The following is a 20,142-nucleotide window of genomic DNA, read 5'->3' as shown; positions in this document are numbered from 1 at the left end:
TGGAAAGAACTCTCACTCTGTTGGCCAAGGCAATTTCTTGGGGGTGACTTTGGGGGCCCTCACATGAGCTCTCTGCACATGCATTTGCAATAGCAAGTACATTGCTATGCCATTTATCATGGCACTTAAGCACTCTCCAAGTGGTTTAGAGTGTGTAAGCTAATTGCCCCCAACAAGCTGGGTACTCATTTTAGCGACCTACAGAAGGATGCAAGGCTGAGTGGACCCTGGAGCCCTGCCTGGTATCGAACTCACAACCTTGTGGCTGTCAGTGGCTGCAAGTACCAGCATATAATCACTGTGCCACCAGGGCTCCCTTTGCATGCATGTAGGTTCTCCTTGCCTCATGTACACTGCATATGCATTTTGGGGTAGCCACTGGACCCATCAGGGGGCAGGACTAGCCCACACTATTTTACAATGTTCAATATACAGGGGGTAACTACAGTGGGGGGACAGTTTTCATCCTTGCATCCCCCCATCTCAGAGACATGGGACCATGTTGTTTTTGCTTCCACAAGAGTTCCTAGAAGTGAATGGGAGTCTGCCTCTGGTTTTTAAATTCTAGACCAAACTTTTTGTTTGGTCATGTTGAATTATTAATAGGGAAACTACCACATTTGTGGGTATTTGGCAATCTGGGGGCATTTTGGATTTCAAAAATTGCAACTCAGGGAAGACAGGGGTAGGGGGACCTTGGATGCAAAAAATTATTAGGGCCGTTCGTGACTGGTGGGCTGTACTTTTCCCACTTGTCATTTGCATGAAGTACAGTGTACTTGGGACATAGAACAACAACCTTAGGCTGCGTCTACACACCAGAATTAATGTGGTATGACTCTGCTTTAACTGCCATGGCTCAATATTATGGAATTCTGGGAATTTTAGTTTTGTGATATATTTAGCCTTCTCTGTCAGGGAGCACTGGTGCCACAAAGTGCAAATCTCCATTAGATGGAGCCACAACAGTTAAAGTGGTGTCGAACTGTATTAATTCTGCAGTGTGGCACTGACCTTAGAGGCCTATTGAGTAAAGACATAGAGGACACAAAATGTTTTTTTAAAATGTGTTTTATTCTTGAATGTTATTCCTTTTTAGCAATGGAATACTAAAACAAGGATTTGTAATGGACTTGCCCTGAAGATATACTGTAATACTATAAAATAGCAAACCAACATACACAAAACATGTTTTGTACAAATTAAAACATACTTTTACTTTTAATCTTCATTCCTTCATTTCTGACAAGAAGTCAGGCAAGGCAACTCACGTACATCTAAAATGTTAAATAATCATGTATCTTCAGAAATTATGGGATAAGAAATTAGTAAAGATGTTGTTGAATAAGAACAGTCTTTCAAAATGTTGGACACATACAAAAAGGTTTGTTCTCTGTCCCTTTCCTACAGTTTTAAAGCTCATGTCACCATCCCTTTTTTCTTTCTCTGATCCACATGATAAATTAAGGGTCAGCATAGAGATTGTAAGAAACTGGAATTAAGTATCCTAATTCTGAAATTAGACCAACTGTATAGAGGCTTGCTATTAACTGAGTGCAATTATTCCATAATACTATGCTGGGTATAAACCAGCCAGTACAAATAGAAGAAATGAAAAACAGCCTCAGTCAATTAGCATTGGACAATCCTTTTATTTTTATTTTTCTCTTTATTAATTTCCAGTTTGTAATCTGACTTTTTTTTCCCAGCTGCATATAAGACCAACTACGTGTCAAATGACAAGATAAACCATTTTCCGGCCATTTATTTTCCTGGCTTTGAGGCCTAGGTGGTGAGTATTTCTTCTTTCAGGGTGCCCAAACAGAACTCTATTGAAAAGTTCTGTATCAGCAGTAGATCCTTTCCTGCAGGTTATAAAAAACCAAATTCTCCGAACTTTATTAAACAGAAAATTTACTACCTCTGCTTCGTCAGAAGGTTCTTCATAGACAGGCTGCTTCATGTCCTCATAAGCAGACATAATCACAGCTTGAAATAAATTGATCAAGACACATATCATCACCATCATGAATGAAGCTAGAAAGAGACCCCCCAGCACTCTATTGGATGTAAAGGCGGTGTCTTTAAAAGCTGAAACACAATATGAGAACACTGTTTGAGCAGAATGAGTCATTGTATTGTAGTTCCACTCATACTGACCAAATACTAGGTAACCAAATGCCATGTATACAAAAAAGTACACTGCCACTACTAAAGCCATAGAACAGATGCCAGGAAGGGCCGCTAAAATAGACCGTTGAGCGAGACGCACGTCGTAAAAGAATCGGGAATATCTGAGAGTTTTCAAAACAATAAGGAAGGCCAAAAAACCCAAAGTTATGCGCAATGTTTTATCAACATGAGAAACTTTATGAAATGGGATGAATTCATCTGGCTGAAGTAAATACAACTCTGTGAGGCTAGAAGCTAGCTTAAATTTGAAGGCAAGCTGCAAAAGAAAGAATAAACACACACCTTTTATTCCAAAATTAATTAAATTTGCAACAGTTTTGATATATTTTAGCCTTTGTCGTTCCACCACACAAAACTCATCTATGATATAAAAGACAAGAATATAACCAACAGCTATATAAACAAACTTTTCTCTCTTGCTTAGTTCTTTGAAGACTGGAAGTTTGTATGAATGGATCCACAAAGTTGTGTTAATAGGGCCCAAATGAGAAATCTCAAACACAACTGAGATACTGCAAAATAAGTCTACGTCTGAATTAAAAGTTGTCATCTCAACTATCAGTGCCCAGGTATTTTCATCAAGCCAACTGCTCCTTTCTAAAATATCAATTCTTTTCGTTGAATTCGGCAATTGTTCTTCTGAGTAAAAATTTAAAGTGTACCCTCCTGCTCCATATGTATTTAGTTCTCCATAGGAACTATATATCCATGGATCAGTGACTGATTGGTAAGTGAAGCCTGATGTATCAGTGAAATTATTAGAAACAGATGAATTATCTGGGTTTATCCAGGATCCAAGGTAGTCTCTATCATCTTCTTTGTCAAGGCCATATTTATGAAGGCAGTGGCTTTTACTAATCACAAATTTATTTACAAAACTGTGTGGATAGAAACATTCTTTTTTAGTATTCTTTGCCCTTACTTGTCGCATTCTGGGTAAACCAAGGATTTTGGACCAGGTCTCAGAAAGATACGTTGGTTGGTCGTCATTATGAATCAAAGGCAGAAAGACTTTTCTTAACCAGGTGTAAATATCCTCTACTTTATTGACATGTGAAAGTCCCTGAGAGAATTTATTATGAATGTCCAGATTGTAATAAAAGCTAGTGGTGTTTTCCATTGAGTAAGCAATATTTAAAATAAGGATCAAAAAGACAAAGTGACATACGACATCCTTTATAAAAACAAAGGCTTGGTGTTGAATTTTCTGTCTTTTCTTAAAAATAGTGATTTCATCCTCTTCCAAGGGATGGTACTCCTTTGTGCCCCTCATTCTTACTAGATCATAATGCAGTTCACGCATATCATCAGCATCCATATCTATGTCGCTTAGCTTAATCTCTATGTAGGTTTCTTTGCTTGACCATGGAAGGCTTCTACAGTTTTTAGGATAAAGTGTCTTCAGGGCTGAAAAAATCCCTATATTCACAGTTTGAAGCAAAAACACATTCACCCACAGCGAGATAGCAGACGCTGCTAGCCACTCTAATGATGCTTCATAGTCTAAGGGTAGGCCATATAGTATGATAAAAAATGATGACATTGGAGAAATGACCAAAACCAGCATCCACAAAACATACCCATTCCACTGCGTTCGTTTTATTGGTGGCCTTTTACGAAACACCATGTTGGCAATATTTAATGATCTTGTTTGAGAATAGGGTATATGATTCTCTAGATAATTATTATTTAAATTGTTGTTGATATTGGCATCTTGTGGCATGTCATCTTCTGTTGCAATTACATTTGCATCGCCCTCAGAAATTGTGCAGTTGGTCCATTTTTTCCCTGTCTGTCTCCACCTTATCTGTTTTGATTGTTCCACTTTGTGTGATTCTGAGATATTGGAAGAGACCTCTTGGAAAAGATGTCCTGGGTCTTTTGAAGCAGTTTCTATCAGGTACCATTTCTGCAGACGCTCCTTCCAGTTAGTAAGATTTCCAGACGTGAAAGCAGAACCTTCTCTAGGCAGAGTCTGAGTCGTGTCCTGTATCAAAGTCTCCTCCTGAGAATATCTGAAAAAAGCTGTTACGATCATTTGCAAAGGGATGGAAAGAAAAGCACCTTGAACTCCAATTATAATGGATCTCAAATATTGTAGATGTTCAGAAAACATTTGCTGGTCCTTGTCAGCACTGAAAAACATAATATTGAGAAGCAGAATGCATAACAGTATTGTTAAACAACAAGACAGTCGCTGAAGTCTGTTTAAAGAACCAGTGCAGACGTGAGCAAAGATGGAGAGCCATAAGTGATTGTCTGCCACATCATTGGCAAAGCTTATCAAGAAGAAATCCAGTTTGTTTAAAGGTGCTTTTGGGTGAGCAACAATAAATATCCTCTCTATTAGGCCATCTTCCTTATCAAGAGCAAACCATTTTCGGCACATAAACATCCAAGACTTTTTTGTATACATGTTTTCCACTTTGATTCTACTCAAGAACCAGTTTGGGGAAGAACCCTCATTATTGTGAAAGGCTCTCAAACAATAAATATCTCCTAGGTCTTTTTTACTAGTTACAAGAAAAGTATTGATGGATCCACGGAAAAAAGTCAGGTATTCAGGGTGTCTTAAGCAGTGTACGTCACTGACAGATCTTTCACCTATCAGCTGAATAAAAACATCAGCTGTAGTTCCTGCTCCCAAACGGCTGCCTGTATATACTGTGACCAGGTAGCACACTTTATCAAAAGGGTCATTGTCTGGCAGGACTATGGCATGGTCTGTGCTTTTCATATCAGCCCTATCTTTTCTCATTGACCAAATAGCCAAGACAATGTAAAATACAAAAACGAAAGCAACTGTCAGCAGTGTCACTGGATTTTTGTGTATTTGAGTTGACTGGTTTTGGTTTTCTTTTGTATCTAGTGAATTGGAATAAGCAGTTATTTTCCCAGCCAAAAATGTTACGTCATTTCTTGATGCTCTTCTTAGCTGAGGGTTTGCAGTCCTTGAAATACGCTTCTTGCCAGAGCAGATGCAATGTACCTTTTCCCAGCTGGTCAGTGGACCCAGATGACAGAAGCCTTCTTTCCAATGACTTTCAACTCCATCCAGGTACAAGCACTCAGCAGTAAAAAGCCGAATGCCAACCAACTGAGTATCTTGGTCCCATAGGGGTGATTGTAAAACAACAGAGACGTTCAGTTTGGTTGCTTTTCTGCCTTGGAATAGGAATCTGAGCAATGTTTGGGAAAGACAAACCATATAAGGGGTCTTAAATGCACAGTCATTGTCATTAGAATTCTTTCCCCTTGTTACAGAAGGCTTGTTATAGGAAACATTGAAAGTAGCTATAGGAGCACAGCTGACTGTGAGACCTGGATATATGAATATTTGGAAAGCAACCTTCCTTTTTGGTACAATCTGAATGAAAATATTTTTGGACTGCCTAAGTATTTCAACACTAAATTTTCCAGTTGCTTTAGGGAGATTTTTGTCACGTCTTATCATTAACTCAAAGGTGACATTCGTCTTCTCATCGTTTCTAGTCAAGATCATTTCAGCAATATTAGGCACAATGCCAATCATGTCACCATTAGATTTGGTTCCTGTTATCTTGAATCCAGTTACCATTGTGCTGATATCATCTGCATAGGGCAACCAAGGAAAAGGATTATTGTCAAACTCATAAAGAACAGTGGAAACCACAGCATCCCCTGGTAATTCATCATTATCCTCCTGCTTCATTTTGGAATAAAAGTAGTTCTTGCCATCTCTTCTGGAGGGTTCATCAGAAACATCCCAGTTTTCATTTTTCCTTAAAGTGATAGTCCAATCTTTGGCTTCCATAATAGTTTCATTTTCCCCTGGGACTTTACCTTGTAAAATTAGGTCTGCTAATATCTCAGTCATGTAGATGGTTTCCTTAATCCCATTTCTGTGGATGTTTCTGTGTTCTAACAAAGATGCTTTCAGCACATTGGACAATCCTGCAAAGATAGCAGTGCCAAGAATCTCTCTTTCCTTAGATCCCAAATCTTTATTGCTATGCTTTTTCAGTTCTTCAGTCACTTCTTTGAGTTTTTTGATTGCAAGTAGTTGTGATTTTCTGTTTACTTCAGTGACTTCCTGTGTTATTTGAAAAATACTTGAGATCATTTGATTTGCTTCCATTACGCTTGTAGTAGGAATCCCTGCAGACCTATTTAGAAGGACTTCCCGCAGCTCAGTCTTAGAGGAATGAAATCTTTGCAAAATATCTATATCATTTAAAGCAGAAGCAACTATGTAGATGAAATAAGATGCCCTAAAATAATTCCCATTTTTAAGAAAAGTTGCTATTGGAGCTGTTGGTCCACTAACTAAATTGTGTAATTCATTTAGAAAAATATCTGCTTGCTGCCCTTTTATTGAACCATATACTGTTGCCTGTAAGGTTGTTTGGGAATATGCTCCAAGTGCATCATATACTTCAATGTACACTGTCAAAGCATACTGCCTGGAGGGTATACCAACAGGTAAAAAAGATGGTGGAATTTTAGACTGATAACCAAAATATACAATTGTCCCTAAGGTCATGTCCTCTGTGGAAGTCATTCTAGAAATGTTCAGTGTGTCTAATGCTGCTTTGACTTTATATGTAAGCGGCAAGTTTTTGTCTTTAAACCCACTGCAAGAAACAATGAATTTTGTTACAAGTGCCATTCCTCTAGTGGGATTAAGAACACATTTCCCCGATAATGGTGGTGAATTTACAGAAAAGGAGTAATTATAGACTGATGATTCATTTTGCTGTGTGATCATTTTTAACACAAGCATGTAAGATTGTTCCATCATATTTACAAAACTCAAAGGTTTTATACATAAGTATGAATTAGCTCTCCCTGTTGTAGTTTTGGAATCCCAATCAAAATATTTCTCAGTGGAGCTTTCTGAGAACAGTGACCAATGATAGAATGGTCTGCTAGATTTTCTGCAGTTTAGACATTGGCCTGAAAGACAAAATCTTTCCATTGGTATTACTGATGTACCACAATTTTCAATACATGTGACATTCAGCACCAGCGCAGGACTAGGCCGCACATGTACCATTTGTTCTGCATATGCTGTACGGTTTCCTTTTCTAACAACTAGGAGAAAATAATAAACAGCATTTTCCTGAAGCGTTTTTGGTTGCACTGTTTGAATCGGATTGCTGGATGCTGTCCATTTCAAATCTACCTGTTCTGGATGGCATTTCCCTTTTTCACTTAAGATCATGAATTCATAATCTGCTTTTTGTTTGGTGCAGTACCAAGTGAATGTGAGTCCTTCAAAGGGCTGGGCTGCATCAGGATCAGAGGAAGCAGATCCATCCAAAGTCCAATGACTGGTGAAGCTCACTGTCTGTAAATTACCTCCAGCAATGATAGCCACAAGATTACGAGCCCCAATCTCAACAAACACTGAATCGGAGCCTTCCACGCTCTCCAGAGTACTCAATGTGGTTAACTTTACAGTAAAATTAAAGAGATACAAACCATAATCTAAGCTAGAACCAGGAACTTCTAACATGATGCGATTTCGTCTTCCAATGCCAGGTGGATTAAAAGGGTTTGACCAATCTGGAGCAGTGTTCATGTCTGATACTTTATAGATTTTCCAAATTATATCTTTTCGTTTAGGAGTTGGGCAGTTCATTTGTGTAACAGCAGACAGAATAAATGGTTCCCTTTTACTGTAATTTAAGACAGAGTGAGTGGGATCAGGTTTCTGGATTTTTACTCTCTTAATGAAACAGATTATTTGAAGGCAGGCCACTGTGGTTTCCATAAACTTTGAAGTGTAAGAGTTGACTGTAGCATTTAAAATAGCATGTTTACGTCCACTTCTTGTGCAGTTTGTTTTGGCCACAAAGCCTGCATACAGGGCAGGGTTGAAGGGTAAAGTAGATTGAGGAATAAAATGAGCAGCATTTCTGACTCGATCCTTGTAAGTATACGTATCATTTTGAAGAAGGTATTCCCTTCTTGAATCAAAAAGTTGCAAATTGAAGGTCCACTTCTGCTGCAATAGAGGATGTTGCAGAGGAATAAACCACACAACATAGGCCAGACTTTGTAAGAAAGAAGGACCACTGTTAAAAATATAGATTTCTATATCCTTTTGTGAAAAAGATTTCAAAAGGGCTCCTCTCCTGTTAAGATATAAGTTTATGTTGAATTTGTACCAGTGCAATCGGAAAGACTCAATGGTAATAAGGTAAGAGAGGCTCTGCTGCTGATAGAAAATGTAGCAAATATTAGATAGGTTTCCAGCAGTATTGGCAGCATTTCCTTCTTCGGTGGAATAGTACAGCCCCTGTGTTCGGCTAAAAAAATAAGTTCCCGCCTTGATTTTCTGTGTGTTGAAAGTGAAGTAAGTTGGAAGCTCACTCTTTGATGTTAGACTTAAGGTGAAATTTGTGTAACCAACCTCACCACTCAGCTCCCCAGGCGCTGTTTTTTCAGTACTAAAGAAGATGCTGGCCACTACCTCCTTTCTGGAATGTTGTGGAATAGGGCCAATGTAGTAATTGTTCTGTAGGGCATATGGATTGTAAAAGGTGGACCAGATGCCCCTGCCTTTAACAGCCATCAGCCTATAGTCCATTTCTTTGGCGCTGACAGGTAGGAGGCTCCAGGAGAGCAGGATGATCTTATGAGGGATGCTGAGCAATTTAGAATGGGAACTGAAAAGGAGTAATAGACTAGGTTCCACTTGCAAGTCCTGGCTGAGGTTGGCTTGAGGCTCTTGCTTTATGTTAAGGGAAGAGATATATAATCCTTGATGGGTATAGTGCACAATCAGGTGATAAATGAAGTAGGAGGTGCATGTGGCATGTTGTTCTCCAGTGTGCCAGTAAGCAAATGGAAGGGATTCTGAATGATAGCATCTGCTAGAAGTGTTGGGGCATGCACACCAGCCCAACTGCAGTGGCTGCCATTCCTGGATCGGAAGGCTGGGTGGCCAACGGAGGAAAAGATGGACGTCTTGGCCAAACACCTCAATGCTCAGGTTGCGATGAACACATGCAGGCATGGTACAGGAAGCTGGTACGCACTGTACAGTTATGTGACTGGAGTCCCAGGATGGGTAGATGTCTTTTCTTGCTAAGTTAGGGCCCGGCACTATCCATGAGATGACATTGTGCACACAAGTAGATATCCAGTACCAGCAGCAGAGAGAAGATGGCAGTTTTGCCTGTTGCTTCCCAATTCTTGAAACTGACCCTGCAGCTTTTCCATAATATGCTTTGGTATCCCTATCCAATAGACGTGAAGTCTGGTGTTTGTTTTCTTGCTGCTGATCAATATGGTTTTCAGAGCAGATGACCAGCAATGGTGGTAATAATAAATAAGGACACATGGCTGCTGTATATTGGGAACAGCCCCAACATAAGGAGAGGAGCATGGATAACAACAGGGGTTGCATCTTGAGAAGAAGGTTTGCTTGGAGCAAGAGTGGACGCTGTCTTCCAGCATTCCCAACTGCCATAGAAAGAATGACTGGGGGAATTCTAGAATTCTGTACATCACTGGACAACCAGTGGTTCCTTAACCATGCCCTAAGATTCCCCCCTCCCCCCATGACAGATTTCTGGAATCCAGGCTCTCCTATGTGGCAAAAATGCCCTTGGCATTCTTTGGACATAATACTCTAAGACGTGAGGGGGGAACCTATGGCCCTTCAGTTTCTGGTGAACAGTAATGCCTCACCACTGGCAGGAATACATGGCATACCAATAAAGCTGCTTCAGTCTACAGACACAGACACAACTTTAGAGCTAGCTAAAATTTGTTGACAAACATGGAAAACAAAACAAAACCATGGCCCACAAATTGGAAATGCTCAATATACATTCCAATTCCCAAGAAAGGGGACACCAGGTTTGCAGTAATCATAGGGTCATTGCATTAATTTCCCATGCAAGCAAAATGCTCAAAATTTACAACAATGCTTTTATCATGTATGGAGCAAGAAATGCCAGATATCCAAGCTAGGTTCAAGAAAGGAAGAGGCACCAGTGAGTATACTTCAAACATACACTGGATAATGAAGCACACCAAAGAATTTCAAAAGAAAATCAGCCTGTGCTTTATAGCCTTTTAAAAACTATGGACCACTCTTAAAGAAACACAGAGCCAGCACCTCTGAAGGTACTATACAGCTGTGTAGCTTTGAGAAACTGGGATGTCCAGTACCTCACAAATTTCAGGGGTGGTGGCAATGCAGAGCTTACCAACCCTCATTATCAGCTGAAAGGAGATGCTCCATCTATAGCAGAGGTTCACCTTTCTGAAAGGTTTTGCATATGGATGAGCACCCTTCATCTTAATGTTAGAATCCTCAAGTCCTGAAAAACTTGTATTTAGGTGTCTTCAAATTTGTTAGCATCCAGGGCACTGAAAGTTTTAAGAACTTGCTTTTTCTTTGTGAACTGGATGAATCTTAAGAACCATGTCACAACCTTTTCTGGTTTTTGTGATGAAGCTCCTAATGGGGCACCTCTCTTTGTCTTCTGTTAGCAGATTTATGTGATCTAGCCAAGAATGAGATGAGATCATGTTGTCTCCTTCTGAAGATTCAAGTAGATTTAATCTGTGCCTCTTGTTTTCTAGGTATTTCATCTTGATCTGGAGGGAAAACAAATGCATCTCGTATACCTCCTGCCTTGCCTTTATGGTTAGATCCATGGCTTTGACCACTGTACTTTATACCATTTCTGTCTCACAGTTGAAGAGGACAGCTTCAGCTCTACTGATCTTAGCCCAGCCAGGAATGCTGGGTTTAAGGTCTAATCTGCACTGAAGACTTTAATTGCCACAGCTAGTGCTGTGGAACTCTAGGACTTGTAGTTTGTTGCGGCAGTAGAGTTCAGAGAAGGCTAAATGTCTCACAAAATGACAAATCCCAGAATTCCATAGCATGTAGCCATGGCAGTTAAAGCAGTGTCAAACTGCATTATTTCTGCAATGAAGATTAGACCTATGTCTGTTTGAAATCCTGCTTTTAGTTATTTGGGCATGCTTCTCACTGACCCATCTTCAGGTGAGTTCTGGGTGGCTCTCCTGCTTCTAGTGGCTTTATTCTGAGCAGGTGCTATATTTCTTGGTATTTCTGTTGTCTTCTTGAACAAAAAACATGATTGGCTTTGCCATATGAAATATTTTGCTAAAATTTCCTTCAGGCAGATAAATCAGTTGTCTTTCAGCCCCCATCTTCAGTTCAGCAACTAATGGTTAACTTTCTACCAGTTTTTTCCCCTTGGCTTTTAGCTAAAGGTTCATGCTGAAAGGTCATGAAAATAAAGGAATAGACAGCCATGTTGTTTGGTGGCCATCCCCACCCCCAACATGCCATCATAATATGGAATTACTGGATTTATATAGATTAGCACTTGTTGCCAAATGCTTTGTATTGTTAAAAACTGATAAGTTGACAATCTTGATTTGAGAAGACGTGATCAAGTTAAAATGGATGAACTTGTAATGATGAAATAGAACTAGCAGTCTGAAAATATCACACATCTTTTAAAAATAGAATATCAAGAAGTATAAAGGGATGTGACTTCTATGGGAGAACCAGTTGCTTGTGGCAACAGCTAAAAGATTCTAGAATGAAAACAATAATTGTGTGTAGAACAGTTGGTGATGATGGTACACAGGTATGGCTTCTGAACCATTACACTAGAAATGAATTGCCCTCTGTTTCTCATCTTCCTTCTGTGGCACTGTTTTTGGTATACAACAGCTACGCCCCTTCATTTCTTGCCACCACCGCTGTTGGTCATGTGCACAGATCCTCAACATCGAGTATACCAAAGGCATGACAATGAACTTCATCTCTCATGTTTATGGGATGGGAAAATTGACCTGAAGTATTCAAGAAAGAGAGGACTGGCTTTGGAGATCAAGGGTACTGCGGCTGGCATGCAAGCCCCTCATTGTCAGTGGTACCAAGATTCCAACTTGGTAAAGAATACAAATCACTGGTCAGGTCAGGTGGTAGTGGACACAGGCCTGGATGCAGAAGACCCTCATCCACCCTGGGTTTTTACTCATGTTACAGTGCAGTGTATTTCATCCTGGTGCCATGCACCCACATGTGCTCATAACAACCTGACTATTGAGGTTTCTAGGCAAGATGTCCGTTTTTTCCTCCTCTCACCACAAACTCTTCCCATCCGTGAATGGCAACCAGTGCAGCTAGGCTGGTGTACACGCCTGAAAAGTTCTACCTGGAGCTACCGCTTCAAAAGCCCAGGAGGTAGTCCTGCAGACTTCCTCATTCCCAGCAACCACCACAATGAGCTACTCATATCAGCTCTTGATCCCTATGCAGAATTGCACCAAATATGTGTGTCATATTATAAGTACCATGTAACAGTGCGCTACCCTCACCGTGGGTTATACACTGCTTCACTCCAGAATGAAAATGGGCCTCAACTCAGGTGTAGTCTCAACTTGTATGTGCAGCCTGCTCTGCTCCATGTTTTCAGTGCCTCTTCCACAATGCTCAGCCTCTCCCACAGGACTCTCAACCTTTCTTGGACTCTCCAACCTCTCAGCCCCAGAATAATGGCTTACTCATTAATAGATGTGCAAGGACGAGGGAAATGGTTTTCTTACTACAATTATAATCCTTTTGCTCAACAAAGTGATTTCTGTTCTGCTCCCAAATTGCAGAATTCTAGGGACAAAGTGATGGCCAGCATCTATTTCCGTACTAGTGAGAAAATATCTGGACAACTAAAGGGAGAAATTTATTTTTTTAATCAGACTGTGATTTTCAGAACAAATAACGCAACCGCAACTTACCTCACACTCAACCCACAAAAAACTAAAGCAGGCACTTACATTTTTAGTCATGCACTGGGACTATACTATTCTTTCCAAGAAAACAAGACTGCCAATGCTACTGGTGAGAGCTCTAGCTATCACTATATTTTTTATGAGCAGCAGAGCCTCTCATACCTGCTCATCATTGAATTTATGCAGCTACAATGGTACCGGTTCAGTATGCACTTGTATCTGAACCGAAGGGAGACTCTGTTCAAGGCTTTAGGGGAAAAAGATATGGAAGTTCAGATTTTCAATGGGCGTTCTACTGAAGAAAATTTGGTCTATATTTTATGGTTTATTCCTATACAACACCCACAGCAGCAGTGTGAATGGGTCTTTGATTTGAAGATTTTTGATTCCAGGAAGAAGCACCTCCTTTGGAACAGCACTTACACATATGAAAATCGTGTAAAAAATGCTGCTCATCTTCTTCCTAACTCTGTATCATCCTTCAAAGCTTCCCTATATGCAGGTTTTGTAGCAGAAGTGAATTGTAGAAAAAGTGGACTCGCACAAGCTGTTCTAAAAGCCACAGTCAATACTTACTATTCAAAAATTATGGAGCCAACTGTGGCCTGTCAAAAAAGTTACTGTTATGAACTGAAAGCTGTAATCCATAAACCAGATCCTTTTGAGCCTGTCATACGGTACAAGAGAAGGTCAACAATTAGCTTGCAAGCAACTGCAAAAGCAGAATGCAGAACACATTCAGTCACACATGTACTCTGGAAAATCTATAGCCTTAAAACTGCATTGTCGATTCCTGACTGGGCAAATCCTCTTAAGCTACCTAATGAAATAGAGACAGATAGGGTAATGTTTTACATACCTGGAAATGTCTTGTATTATGGCTTTCATTATGTTAATGTGACCGTAACAGTTTTTCTACCTGCATATAACATAAACATCACTGAATCAGATTCAGTATTACTCCAAATTCTAGAAAGTGATTTAGTGGCAAACATAATTGGAGGATTGTTCCGGACAGTTGGTGTTTCTGATCGTTGGGCTTTAGATGGCTCCACATCCTCTGATCCTGATTCTCACAATCCCCTTGAAGGAATCACATTTAACTGGTACTGTTCAAAACGGGAACTGGATTATTCAACAATGAAGCTGAGTCCTGGTGGAAAATGCCACTCAATGCAAGTTGATTTAAACTGGACATCTTCCACGGATCCAGTTCAAATGGTGGAGCCCAACACACTGCAGGAAAATACAAAATATTATTTTATCCTAATAATCCTGAAGCAGAACAAATCAGCACACACACCCCAAACAGTGCATGTGCTTCCTGGTTCTGTACCTATGGTGAACATCATCTGTTTTGAAAATTGTGCAAAAGCCATCAAAGTAACAGAACGTTTTGTTCTGTCTGCAAGGTGTCTAAACTGTGAAAAAACTCAAACAATTTACCTTTGGACACTTCTTTCAGCAAACTCCAAAGAAATACAGTTTGACTGGGCTTCTAAAACTACAACTGGGAGGTCAAATCCGTACATAAATATAAATCCATTAGCATTCAGATATATGGCAGACACATTCTATCAACTTAGCCTGAAAGTAAATTCACAGGGAAGATCCTCAGGTGTTTGTACATACTCCTTCTATGTAAACACTCCACCTCAGCCTGGTAAGTGCAACATTTATCCGAAGGAAGGCACAGCTTTCCTTACAAAATTTGTTATCCAGTGCACTGGCTTTGAAGACAAAAATGGGCCTCTTACATATAAAGTGATAGCACATTCTGACTTAACAAAAATGACCAACATATCTTCTCTACAGAATAATACATTTGGAACAATAGTCTACACTGGTTATCATCACAAAACTCCCCCATCGTTTCTACCAAGTGGCCCACCATCTAAAAAATATGTGTTGGACATATATATCCAAGTATATGATGCCTATGGAGTATTTTCTCAATTAACTCTTCAGGCAACTGTACATGATCCAAGAAGAAGTATGCCAACTGATAGTCTTCTTAATAAACTACATGGTTTAATCAGTAGGATAAATTCTTACATTCAAATGAAAGATTACTTTAATATAGGTTTCCATATATATATGATGTCCTCTGTGTTAAATGATATTGAAGCTTCGCCACTTACATATGACTCAAAAAATGATTTATGGGAAATCCTCTTTAATGTCTCTTCAGGGATTCCTATGACTGAAGTAGGGATAATAAACCAAATTGTCTCAGTTATTTGTCAGATAACACAGGATGTTAATGAACTTAGCAGGAAATTACAATTGCTTGCAGTCAGAAAACTAAAAGAAGCCAGTGAAGCTCTAAAAAGGCACAGGGACAAAGACCTAGGGTCCAAGGAAGCAGAGGTAATTGGCAATGGTATATTTACCGGATTATCCAATGTGTTGAGAGCTTCCCTCTTGAATCGTGGGAATGTCAATAGAAATGCAATTAAAGAAACAATTCAGGTGACAGAAATAGTAGCAGACTTGGTTTTACAAGGAAAAGTCCCTGGGGAACATGAAACTAGCATGGAAGCCAAAGATTGGTCCATTCACTTACAGAAAAATGAAAAGTGGAAAGTTTCTAAAATTTCATCTCAGAGATTAGATTGCAGAAATTGTTTTTATCCTAAACTGAATCAGGAGAATCACACTGAACTACCGGTTGATGCTGTGGTTTCAACTGTCCATTATATATTTGATGAGAATCCCTTCCCCTGGTTGGCAAATTCACTAGATATTCGCACAGTAGTGACTGGGTTCAAAATGGTAGGAACAAAAGCCAATGGTGACACTGGAGGGATCAACCCTGAGGTAGTAGAGGTGATTATGGCTAGAAAAGACAAGAAATCTGCCGTATTTAATTTGACAATAGGACCTGATAAAAAACTCTACAAAACGACTGGTGGCTTCAATACTGAAATAAAGACAAATTCAAAACACATTTTTATCCAGATTTTATGTGACATGGCGGTTACTTTCACTGTATCTATCTATCTGGGACTCAATGTCAGCCATGTTCCAGTAGCATCTTACATTGCCTTCCCTGACAAAGATCCAATACCACACCAAATGGATTCTGGTATCAGTGACTGTCCAGTTAAGGCACCATATATACTTTGTCTTCCTCAGTCACTACTTGGCACTTCATCACAAAGCAACAGAGGAAACAAGTGGAACATTTCAGTTGTAATACAATCAGACCCAATTGTGAGACGTCAAACCACAAAAGTTGTTCGCATTGCTGTTTTTACAGCAGAGTGCCTCGATCTGAATGGCATTCAGAACCAGTGGGAAGAAGGAACGTGCAGTCTTGGCCCGTATACCAGTCGGTCCAAAATACATTGCATCTGTGAAGCAAAAAAGCATAATACAGCAACCACCAGCAGCCGTCAATTGTTAGTTGATTCTGATCATCGCATCAGATTTTTTGCTGGCAAATTTGTATTATACCCCAATCCTTTGGATATTAACAAGGTTCTTTTAGCAGAATTTGATGCAAATCCAGTTCCATTGTTTACTGTATTTTCCATATTTGCAGGCTATATCTTCTGCACTACCTGGGCTATGATCAAAGATAAAGCTGATCTAAAAAGGAAAAACAAAATACTAGTCTTGCCAGATAATGATCCCTACCACAAAGTGCGTTATCTGGTCACCATATATACAGGTAGTCGGTTAGGATCAGGAACCACAGCAGACGTTTTCCTTCAGTTGATAGGCCAGAATGGTGTCAGTGATATACATCACATAAAGCACCCACAGTTTCCAACCTTTTCCCGTGCATCTGTTGACACCTTTCTTCTAACTACTAAGTGTGATTTAGGGGATATTTTGTCCCTTCATGTCTGGCACAATAATAGTGGTTCTTCCCCTAACTGGTACTTAAGCCGAGTCAAAGTATATAATGTGCAAACTAAAAAATCTTGGCTGTTTATATGTAGAAACTGGTTAGGTCTTGGGAAGGCTGATGGTAAAATACAAAGGTCATTTGTTGCTAAATCCCAAAAATCAGTCTTAAATAAAATGGATTACTTCTTGATAAGTCTTGCCAGAGATTTGGAAGAGACCCATATATGGCTCTCAGTATTTTCTCAGGTTGCTACGGGTTCTTTCACCAGGGTGCAGAGAGTATCTTGTTGCTTGGTAATAATGCTTACTACTCTCCTGTTTAATATCATGTTCTTTAGTGGTGAAGAGGAAAAGGACCTTATATCCGTAAGGCACAGGTATCTGAAATCTATCTATATTGGATTTGTGAGTGCTTTGTTTTCTATTCCTGTACAATTAACTATAACATTATTATTTAAATACTCAAAAGAGAAGCCTTCAGTAAGTACCACACGTGACAGTGGGCTAAAAACTCTCTCCTCTTTGTCTGAAAACTTTATGAATGAGGACAGTTCATCAGATCCTGAAACTTCAAGTACAAAAGCTCAGCATGTACAATTTTCAAACAATGCTAACAATAATGATGTAACAGAGAAGGACACAGGAACTACTACTGCAGAAGAAACAGTGCATACAGAGTTTCTATTCTTTTTTGAAACACCAGAGTTTTCATGGTGGTGGAAATATGTCGCTTGGGCACTGGTCTTTATAATATCTGGGATCTCTGCATGTCTTATTATATTATATGGTTTGACCTATGGCTATACAACTTCAATGGAATGGTTTATAGCATCCATGACATCTTTTTTTGAGAGTGTTTTTTTACTGCAAACTCTAAAGATGGGTCTTATCTCAGCAATTAGTACTATTACTCTCAAATACTGTGAGAACATCCCCTGGAAAAGCACTGAACAATACCAGCAGATGAAGCTGGTCCAAATAAGGGTGGATGAGAGAGACAAGAAAAAGATTCATAATGAACTTGTCAGAGTGAGACGCACCAAGGCATATGAGCCATTAATAGAGGATGAAGTGATTGTCTTGAGGAAAAAAGTAAGAGCTCAACATCTAGCTTTTGTTTTTGTAAAGGATATAATCTGCCACCTTCTTTTTTCATCCTGTATTTTAGCAATTGCTTATTCCACAGAGCCCACCAATAGCTTTTATTACAATAAAGCTATATATAACAAATTTTCTCCTGGACTATCAAAAATAAATAAGCTGGAACATATTTACATATGGATGAGCAATGTCTTTGTGCCATTGATACATAATGACTACCAACCAACCTATCTTTCAGAATCTTGGTCCAAAATACTTGGTTTGCCCAGAATGAGGCAAGTAAGGGCACAGAATATTGAAAAGGCGTGCTTCCCTGCACATAACTTTGCAAATACTTATATGATTAGTAAAAGCCACTGCCGCCCTAATTATAATACTGATCCAGAAGATCAAAGTGACTATCTTGGGTCATGGGACGTCCCAACCAATCGGTCAATTTCAAATAACTCCAACGATTTCCAAGGATTTACATACCAGTCCGACATTGATCAGTGGGAATATAAGTCATATGGTGTTTTCAATGCATATGGACCTGGGGGGTACTCTTTTTACTTCTTTCCACGAGAACAACGACCCAATACAACACTGAGATTGAATAATTTGCAAAGGAACAGCTGGCTTGATGAGCGGACCTGGGCAGTGATTTTTGAGTTAACAACATTTAATCCAGATGTAGATCTATACTGTAGCATTACAGTCATGTTCGAGACTACTGATATGGGTGTTGTTAATGCAAGCTTGTCTGTTCATTCTTATAAACTCTCTGTTTTTCACTATGAAAGCAACTCTCAGTTGGTTGTATATGGAATTATAGTATATATTCTTGTTTTTTACCTTGCTGATGAATTTCACATGTTACGTCAACAAAGGATAGGTTATCTAAAAACAGCAACTAACTTAAATAATTTTGCAATAAAAACAATATGTATGTTTTTTATATTATTAATTGCACTGAAATTTAAGCTAGCTTTTACTTTGTTAGAGTTTCATTTGCTTAACCCAGAAGAATTTGTTCCTTTCCATGTAGTTTCTCAAATTGATCAGCTCTATAGGATGGTTACAGGTGTTTTAGCGTTTCTTCTGGTTTTAAAACCATACCGCTATTTCAGATTTTTGTACAAAATGCGCTTGGCAGAAAAAACTTTGTCAGCCGCCTTTCCTGGGTTTGTTTATATGACAATGTTTACAGCTATGTTGTTTTTTACATACATGTCATTTGGTTATCTTATATTTGGTGAAAATGAGTGGAATTATAATTCTTTAATTCATTCTCTCCAGACTATAGTTTCATACTGCTCTTTTGGACTTAAAAAGACTGGTATCATTACATCTGATAATTGGCTGGGAATATTTTTCCGAGCATCATTTATGTTTATAATATTATTTATTTTTCTCAATTTCTGGAAAGCCCTAATAATCACTACTTATACATCAATGAAACAACCTGTCTATGAACAACATTCTGATGAAGCTGAAGCAATAAACTTTGTGGTTTGGAAGATTCGGCGTATGTGGCTTTCCATCACCCAGCCAGCATCATCTGCAAGTTACAGTGATGTTGCCAACACTGTAATATTTGGAAAGCCTACAATCACGGATGATAACCAGCGAGGACTGAGAACGACACAAGTAAATGGCAAGGAAATGGTTTATCTTTCTGTTTGAGTATGGCAGTGATAAACACGGAATAAATTTGATTATAATTCCATTTCTGGCTCATCTCCAAAGAGTTTCTTTAAACATTAAACATACCAACACTATATTGACAGTATTATATTCCTCTCCTTTCATAGCTATTTCCACTCTGATGATCTTCTAACTCTTCTTAGTTTATTATTGGGGACAGGAACATTAAGTAGATACCACCCACTCTAATATAAAACATGATCAAAAGGACAGATCTCATACCAATCTTTCTGTGCTAAAAAAATTGGCTTGCTATTACAGTATTCATCAGACCACACTGGAGCATTGGCTATCCCATTAAACCACTCCTGAGACATAGAGAACCATAGATAAAGTATTAAAACAAAGATGCTGTTTGACAAACACCTAACCAAACACATGACCTGCAGAAACTTAAAAGACATAGTGTTAATAACATGGTCTTTAGTTTTGTCACACCAAAAATGAACAGAAAATAAAAACTCCTGTGTCCAAATCCATACAGCTACTACAATAGGAAAAATAAATAAAGACAAGTAGGTCTGTTAA

The 20,142-nt window shown here is 39.0% G+C and overlaps 2 protein-coding genes across 2 annotated transcripts; one reads left to right on the top strand and one right to left on the bottom strand.

The window, feature by feature from the left end:
- Nucleotides 1-1,732: 1,732 nt before the first annotated feature.
- On the bottom strand, nucleotides 1,733-9,589 carry LOC149312577 (polycystin family receptor for egg jelly-like). The gene has a single exon (XM_089524886.1). It carries the CDS (start codon nucleotides 9,587-9,589, stop codon nucleotides 1,733-1,735), a length of 7,857 nt encoding a protein of 2,618 aa, XP_089381012.1.
- A 2,261-nt stretch (nucleotides 9,590-11,850) lies between these two features.
- On the top strand, nucleotides 11,851-19,593 carry LOC149312576 (polycystin family receptor for egg jelly-like). The gene has a single exon (XM_089526918.1). The coding sequence runs from the start codon at nucleotides 11,851-11,853 to the stop codon at nucleotides 19,591-19,593; it is 7,743 nt and encodes a 2,580-aa protein (XP_089383044.1).
- The last annotated feature ends 549 nt before the right edge of the window (nucleotides 19,594-20,142 follow it).

Source organism: Sceloporus occidentalis, unplaced genomic scaffold (genome assembly GCF_023333645.1).
Source record: "Sceloporus occidentalis isolate IW3139 unplaced genomic scaffold, rSceOcc1.0.p SCAF_5, whole genome shotgun sequence".
In the NCBI taxonomy this organism is placed as follows: domain Eukaryota; kingdom Metazoa; phylum Chordata; class Lepidosauria; order Squamata; family Phrynosomatidae; genus Sceloporus; species Sceloporus occidentalis.
Note: the sequence above shows the minus strand (reverse complement) of the source record. Positions and strands in the feature narration are given on the sequence as shown.